The sequence below is a fragment of the Triticum dicoccoides genome, chromosome 1B (genome assembly GCF_002162155.2).
Source record: "Triticum dicoccoides isolate Atlit2015 ecotype Zavitan chromosome 1B, WEW_v2.0, whole genome shotgun sequence".
Classification (NCBI taxonomy): domain Eukaryota; kingdom Viridiplantae; phylum Streptophyta; class Magnoliopsida; order Poales; family Poaceae; genus Triticum; species Triticum dicoccoides.
In genome coordinates, this window is record NC_041381.1 from 663,223,697 (window position 1) to 663,232,135 (window position 8,439).

Below are 8,439 nucleotides of genomic sequence, written 5' to 3' on the forward strand. Positions count from 1 at the left end.
TACGTTCGGTACTTGATCGGTTGATTCGAGAAGACATTCCACTACATCAACCACGTTAAGTTAATGTTTCCTCTTTTCGGTCTACGAGGGTACGTGGACACACCCTCCCCCTCTTGTTGCTATGCATCTCCTAGATAGATCTTGCGTGAGCGTAGATTTTTTTTTTTTGAAATTGCATGCTACGTTTCCCAATAGTGGCATTCGAGCCAGGTCTATGCGTAGATATGCACAAGGCGAACACAAAGAGTTGTGGGCGGTGATCGTCATACTGCTTACCACCAACGTCTTATTTTGATTCGACGGTAGTGTTGGATGAAGCGGCCCGGACCAACCTTACATGACCACGTTCATGATCTCGGTTCCACCGACAGACATGCAACTAGTTTTGCATAAAGGTGGCTGGCGGGTGTCTGTTTCTCCAACTTTAGTTGAATCGAATTTGAGTATGGCTGGTCCTTGTGAAGGTTAAAACAGCAAACTTGATAAATCACCGTTGTGGTTTTTGTGCCGTAGGTATGTACGGTTCATGCTAGCAGCCACGTAAAACTTGCAACAAACAAAGTAGAGGATGTCTAACTTGTTTTTGCAAGGCATGTTGTGATGTGATATGGTCAAGACATGATGTGATATAAAGATTGTTGTATGAGATGATCATGTTTTGTAAAAGTTATCGGCAACTGGCAGGAGCCATACGGTTGTTGCTTTATTGTATGAAATACAAGCGCTATGTAATTGCTTTACTTTATCATAAGCGGCAATGATAGTCGTAGAAGCAATAGTTGGGGAGACGACCACGACGCTATGATGGAGATCAAGGTGTCAAGCTGGTGACGATGGAGATCATGACGTTGCTTCGATGATGGAGATCAAAAGCACAAGATGATGATGACCATATCATATCACATATTTTGATTGCATGTGATGTTTATGTTTTATGCATCTTATTTTGCTTAGTACGGCGGTAGCATTATAAGATGACCCCTCATTAAAATTTCAAGGTATAAGTGCTCTCCCCGAGTATGCACCATTGCGAAAGTTCTTCGTGCTGAGACACCAAATGATGATCGGGTGTGATAGGCTCTACGTTCAAATATAACGGGTGCAAGCCTGATTTGCACACACGGAATACTCAGGTTAAACTTGATGAGCCTAGCATATACAGATATGGCCTCGGAACACTGGAGACCGAAAGGCCGAACGTGAATCATATAGTAGATATGATCAACATAGTGATGTTCACCATTGAAGACTACTCCATCTCACGTGATGATCGGACATGGTTTAGTTGATTTAGATCATGTATCATTTAGATGACTAGAGGGATGTCTATCTAAGTGGGAGTTCTTAAGTAATATGATTAATTGAACTTAATTTATCATGAACTTAGTCCTGATAGTTTTGGCATATCTATGTTGTAGATCAATGGACCGTGCTACCGTTCCTTTGAATTTTAATGCGGTCCTAGAGAAAGCTAAGTTAAAAGATGATGGTAGCAACTACACAGACTGGGTCCGTAACATGAGAATTATCCTCATGGCTGCACAGAATAATCATGTCCTTGATGCACTGCTAGGTGCAAGGCCTGTTGCAGCAGCAGAAGCTGACGTTGTGAACGCCTGCCAAGCTCGATCTGATGACTACTCGTTAGTTCAGTGTGTCATGCTTTACGGCTTAGAATCGGGACTTCAAAGACGTTTTGAATGTCATGGACCATATGAGATGTTCCAGGAGTTGAAGTTAATATTTCAAGCAAATGCCCGAGTTGAGAGATATGAAGTCTTCAACAAGTTCTATAGCTGCAAGATGGAGGAGAACAGTTCTGTTAGTAAGCACATACTCAGAATGTCTGGATACCATAACCACTTGACTCAACTGGGAGTTAATCTTCCAGATGATTGTGTCATTGACAGAGTTCTTCAATCATGATCTCCTCCGTATGAAACAGCTCAACCAGGCAGTCACGTACTTTGACTTCTATATTTGACGGGTCGATCCTTGAGGGACTGTTCTGGAACACCTCCAACTCCCACTTCAATTTTTTAATCTCAGCTCAGACATTCCCTATGTTCTTGCCGCTCCAGGACATTAGTGTTCTCGACAGACTCTACAATTTTGTCTTCAGCTCTGGAAACACCTAGCGGCACCATTTCTGGACTAAACGAATTAAGTGGCACTGATTATGGCAGCGGGCGCAACTGCATGTTTTTTTAGGGGAAAGCCAAACTTTATTCATCATAGTCCACAACGGGTGGGATACAACTCGAATCATGGGGTTGGCCCAACCAAAGGTGGCGCCCCGGACCGAGACGAAGTGAATATTTGGCTAATCTATGTGCTTTGACATTTGCAGCACGACCTTCAAAAGAAAAATTACACTGAAATAAAATTGCTCTAAGATTAATCTCCTAGACGATTGAACCACTTTTGCCTCTTCCTCCACATGAGATGTCAGCCACCGTTTTCTTGGAATCTGAAGCAACGATGAAGGTGTGCAGGTTGAGGTCTTCCGCGAGCGCTAAAGCCTCTCTGCAGGCGATGGCCTCAAGTATCGCTGGGTCCTCTAGGCCAGCTACCACCAGGGAAGAGCTGCCTAGGAAATTGCCTTGCCTGTCCCGACAAACGGCTGCTGCTGATCCACCTTTTCTTGCTCTTACTCCAGCATCCACGTGGATCTTGGCATAGCCAGCCAGTGGAGCTTTGGGGCGTACCGGCCGTGCCTGAACCGTGGCCTGAACTCCTCCCCTTGTCGTAGTACTTCTTACATTGATCATGTTGAGCTCATCTATGAAGCGCCTAACAAAGGAGTTAGTAGCTTGAGGTGATTGGAAAATTCCTTCATGAATTGCCTTGCACCGGGCTGTCCAGATTGCCCATAGTGTGACCGAGAGCAGTACGAACTGATCATGCGTGAGCGACTGCAGGAAGGTGAATAGCCACTGCTTGGCATTGGGTTCTGTGTTGGATACTAGATTTTGAGCCAGCTCCTCATCAACAAGAGCCCATACAAATCTCGAGCTAGTACAGTTTACCAAGGAGTGTCTCCATGAATCAGGAGAGCCACATAAACTGCAATAAGCATTATCTGCCATATGCCGATGAGCCCTAATGTCCTCTGTAGGAAGGGATTGCTTTGACAAACGCCAGAGAAACATCCTAACCTTTCCCGGGACCTGGGTCTTCCAGAGAGATTTCCATGCTCCTTCCTCCCGCGCGTTATTTGATGTGCCAGCTGCTCCCTCAAGCCATGCCTCACGATGTTGTCTTGTTGCTACAAGCATACGGTAAGCAGATCTGACAGAGAAGTTTCCACTTGATTCAGAATTCCAGCTCCAAAAATCTTATAGATTGCGGGTGCACACCGGAATCCCCAATATGATCTGATCATCCATGGGCATAAATACTTGATTGACTAGCTGGATATTCCATGAAGCGCTCGTGTGGTCGATCAGTTCCGAGACCAGGTTCGGTGGGTTTGGGTGGATACTTCCATACGGGCGCAACATCTCATCTCTTGGTAGCCACTGATCTTCCCAGATACAAGTTGATTGACCATTGCCAATTCTACGAATGAGCCCTTGTTTCAATGTGTCCCTGCCTTCGATAATAGCTCGCCATATCTGACTTGGTTGGTTGCCCAAGGTTGCCTCCAAAGTGGTCGAGTTATGGAAATATATGCTTTTCAGGACATGAGCACTAAGGGAATCTGGTGTTTGGAGTAATCTCCACGCTTGTCGTGCTAGCATCACCATATTGAATAGCTCAAAGTCTTTAAACCCTAGGCCTCCCATTCCCTTTGGCTGCGTCATGCTTTTCCACGATACCCAGTGAGGTCTCCTTTTGCCATCTTTGCTCCCCCACCAGAACTTCCGAATAAGCATATTAAGATGCTCACATAAACCCCTTGGAAGTTTGAAGCATGACATTGAAAAAACTGGTATGCATTGGGCAACTGATTTGACTAGAACCTCCTTGCCAGCTGTTGACATGGTGTTTTCCACCCAACCCTGCACCTTGCTCCATAAACGATCTTTGAGGTATTTAAAGGCCCCATTCTTCGAGCTCCCAATATTTGATGGCATCCCTAAATACTTCTCATTTAAAGTTTCATTGGGTATATTGAGTAAACCCTTTATTTCAGTTCTGGTATCCTCTGGCACCCCCTTGCTAAAAAAGATTGACAATTTTGCGAAGTTCACTCGCTGACCTGATGCTTGACAATATGTATTCAGTACTAGGTTCACCTTAGCTCCTGCACTACTTGCCTTGCAGAACAGCAGGCTGTCATCAGCGAATAAAAGGTGGCTAACTGGTGGCGCCGTACGAGCCACTTGTACATCACCCAGATTGGATGACTCACTCTTAGATTTTTAACAGGCACGACAGGCCCTCTGCTGCTAGCAAGAACAAGTACGGAGATATTGGATCCCCTTGTCTGATTTCTCTTGAAGGTTGGAATTCCTCCAGTCTCTTCCCATTAAACATGACCGAAAACTGTACAGTAGTGACCAGTCCCATGACTATGTCCACCCATCTCCCAGTGAACCCCAGCTTTACCATGATTGCTCTCAAATATGGCCACTCCACCCTATCGTAGGCCTTCGTCATGTCTAGCTTCAGGGCAAAAGACTGATGTTTTCTGGCTTTATTTCTCTTCATAAAATGTAGGCACTCGTAAGCAGTGATGATGTTATCAGTGATTAGTCTGCCAGGGACAAAAGCAGATTACTCCTCAGAAATAATATCAGGTAGTACCACTTTAAGACGATTGGGCGCAAGTGCATGTGGATCCTGGCGAAACAAGCACGCGACCGAACGACGACATGACAGCGACAACAAAGCTCACCTGAAGTCAGCCCACACATGCGCACAGCCACACAGGAGGACACATGCAATCAGGTGAACGGGGATGGCCCACACGCTCCGAAAATAGCTAGACGCACACACGTTCACGTTAACAAAATTCACGAACGGAGACCTATAGTCACACACAATTCTACGCCATAGGGTCCCAAACAAACACACGTGTCTCCAATGGAGATAGGTCCTCAAGTCACATTCAACCAAGTGGTGAAACGTGATGAAGAAATCTTCGTTGGAAATTGTGGCTTGGGTATATGTTTATGAAGGGAGGGAGTACTAAACTTGTTTGGGATACAAATTCAATGGTACGGTACACTTCCTCCTGCTTGGGTTTACGTTATCCTACGACCGTTGTGGTGGGGTAAAACAAAAAGTGGCTCTTCGGCGAGGACGCGAGGTCAAGAAATCTTGTCACGCATGTTATCCTTTTCCGACACGACATAACAGGAGCAGAGAGAAGAGAGCGCGCGGGTGGATTTCCGCTTCCGTTTCGAAATCGAAACCGCTCGGCGCACGACCGATCGCTACAGGGGAGAGGTAACGGGCCGGGCCGGGCCGGGGCTATATACACTGGAGCCCTTCCTCCTGATCGATGAACGCGTACGGGGCTAGACAAAGCAATCTGATCCCCCTCGAAGTAGCAGAGTCGGCGAGATTATCCATCGATGGCGGCGCTCCGGCACGCGGGGAGGAGGCTCTGCGAGCGGGCGCTCCAGCGAGGTGGACCGCAGGTGATCCCGTCTGGCCGCCGGTCCATGTTCATCTCCATCGGTGGCACGGTACGCGCTCTCCTCTCTCGTACCCTTCAATCCCTCTGCCCCCCACCTCCCTACCAGATCCGGCGGCCTACGGCAGCAATTTGGTCCTCCAGACGCTGCGCAAGTCGTAATTTTCTCTCTCTTAGCTGAGCCCAAAAGAATTCGAGAAATCTTGGAGCTTTCGCCTAACTGGGATTGAAAAAGAAAAAGAATTGTGCAGTTGGCAACTAGCAACGCCTAGCGTGTGTTTGTACGGGGATTGTTTTTATATTTTTGTGGGAGGCACCAGTAAAATTTTCAACAGTCCTATCGGCTCTGCCGCGCCAACAGTTCAACAGGAACACCTAAAATCATCTGTATGACCGATGATTAAACCATGTCTATCTAGCGGCTAGACAGTGCACGACTATGTGACCCACCATCTCGTTGTCATGGAGGCAGACATAAACATGCCGAGGTGTGAAGTTACAGTCCATCCCGGCGATCTGAGGACTAAAGTCTTACTGGAAAGCCAACCAAGCAAAAAATCACACTTGGCAAAGTAGCTTATAATGGTCAGAGATGTGAAGCTTCCAAGTGTTCCAAAGCAGATGAACCTCGAGCAGTGTCAATGTCCCCCCTCCAGTCCATCTATGATTGCTGAAAGCCTCATGAACTGTGTGATTAGTAATGACTTGGATATGGTTGTCATTGTATAATCCCACACTGTGATGATGTGCTGCTTCATTTTTCTGAATGCCCATTAATATTTGTTCTTGCATATGGCAGCCTAAACCTACGACTGCGGCGGCTCAGGAGGAGCTGAAAATGCAGTTCCAGAAAAAGAAAGAAGAGTTGTTCGATGTGCTGGTGGAGTTGTCAAGGACACGCACGTACCCAAGTCTCTCCTGGGAGGCCTTCCAGGTTAATCAGCTCGCCGCTCGACTTGTTGGGAAGGTGGAGCCTAGGCCTGGTGACTACTACTGGTATAGTGTCTCTCAAACATTCGGTTTATCTTTTTCTTTTGTTCTGTTTATACTACTCCCTCCGTTCCAAATTACTCGTCGTTTGAACTAAAATCACGACGAGTAATTTGGAATGGAGAGAGTGGTAGATAATTGCCCGGACGAAGCCTTCTACCTGGCAGGAGAAGGAACCTTACATCTTTACTTTAACTACTCCCTCCGTCTCATAATATAAGAGCGTTTTGAGATTTATCAAGAGTTTGTCTCTTGTCATCACTTGCAGGCGCAGTTATCGACTACAGGGCAGACTCAACACCTTCTTGGTTTCATACTTGTTTCTGCATTTTGTATATATGGAACACTTCTGGATACCCAAGAAGCAGAGAGAAGATGGCGCCACAAGCAACAACAGTGAAGCCAAGATCCTTCCCGACAGCGACGAGAACCAAATAAGGACATGAACTAGCACCATTTAAGTAAAAAAAAAATAGTACTAAGACGTCTTGGTTAAATGTATCATAGTTATTAGATTGTTTCCGTTGTTTGATATAAAGGTACTTTGTTCTCGACCGAACCGACCTGGGTTAGATGGTGAAGAATTCTGCAATTCTAGTTCTGTTTTTCATCTACTGAAGTTGTAGTTTAAAATCTCTACTCCTAATGAAGCAGTTGGTGAATAGTCTCCACGGTTTATTTTTGCTATTTTTTTTCGTATCTCCTCCCACCACCCCCTCCCATCCTGGTCCATCGGTTTATTTTTTCTTCACTCTTTATTACAATCAGGACTTTTCTAACGTCTAACAAATCACGGAGCTAACTTTCTTAAATTATTCATATCAATCGATTCCTTTTATTGGTTCAATTTGTCTTAGGAAACAAATAACAAATTTTTAAGAAACAAATAATAGATTTGAATCTAACTTTCCTAACTTATCTAAATCAATCGATTTCTCTCATTAGTGAAATTTGTTTTAGGAAACAAATAACAGACACGTCACAAACTTTCCTCCCAATAAATAGTTTCTTAACATTTGTAAACTTTCCTAATCAAACACGTCACAAACGGGCAGGTACATATATCATGTTACCAAACAATAAAACTCATTTGCATAGAAATCAGTTCAAAATCCTAACTTTCCTAAATTTTTACCTTTCTTTGATAACATCCAATATTTCTTATGTTTTCCACCTATTGAAGAAATCACCCCTCCATCCATATTAGCAATTTTTTTTTGAAATGAGATCTCTGGGTTATGATTTTTTTTGCGATTTTTTCCAATTGTGACCTCTCCTTCCGCTCCGGCTCCATCTCGCATAATCACCTCCACCACAGCCAGCTGACGCCACCCTAGACCTCTTGCCTCTCCACACCTTCTCCGCCACCTCCTCCTCGTACTCCATTGACAATCCCCCCGCCACGTTTGTCCACGGCGGTGTCGAGGGCATGGCACAACAGCGTACCAGTGGTAGAGCAGAACATAGCAGTAGGAAGAAGCATGCAGCAAGTGAGGCGAGCGGTCGACGGTGGAGGGCAGAGATGCGGTGAGGGGGTGGCCGGCAGAAGATGGCCGCGACAGGAGGCGGCGCGAGGCAGGGGCGCGACAGCGGGGCAAGCGAAGGGATAGGCGGCAGCAGACGGGGCGAGCGCAGCCAGCGAGACAGTGACGCGCGGTCAGGGTGTGCGTCGCGCGGGGCACAGTGGTGCGGTGGCTGTGGCGAGCGTGATGGCAACGGCGGGCACGACGGACACGGTGTGGCACGTGCGTGGGCATGGAGAGCCAAAGAGGGAGTGGCCCCGCGGGCGCGGAAGAAGAGCTGAAGGCTCGGGCATGGGCGCGCATAGGAGCGGCCATGTGCCACAGGGTCAATCCGAGGAG

General features: G+C 46.4%; 1 protein-coding gene across 1 annotated transcript; it reads left to right on the forward strand.

Moving 5' to 3' along the window:
- Positions 1–5,441: 5,441 nt before the first annotated feature.
- LOC119311670 lies at positions 5,442–7,248 on the forward strand. The gene is made up of 3 exons (XM_037587345.1): positions 5,442–5,639; positions 6,387–6,583; positions 6,846–7,248. Exons 1-3 carry the CDS (start codon positions 5,526–5,528, stop codon positions 7,021–7,023), a joined length of 489 nt encoding a protein of 162 aa, XP_037443242.1. The 5' UTR covers positions 5,442–5,525; the 3' UTR covers positions 7,024–7,248.
- The last annotated feature ends 1,191 nt before the right edge of the window (positions 7,249–8,439 follow it).

Bases quoted from the DNA above. Each gene is read 5' to 3' on its own strand.
- LOC119311670 (XM_037587345.1), top strand. From the start codon at position 5,526: ATGGCGGCGCTCCGGCACGCGGGGAGGAGGCTCTGCGAGCGGGCGCTC. The intron at 5,640-6,386 runs GTACGCGCTCTC...TGCATATGGCAG, and splicing joins TCATCTCCATCGGTGGCACG to CCTAAACCTACGACTGCGGC. The intron at 6,584-6,845 runs GTATAGTGTCTC...CATCACTTGCAG, and splicing joins AGGCCTGGTGACTACTACTG to GCGCAGTTATCGACTACAGG.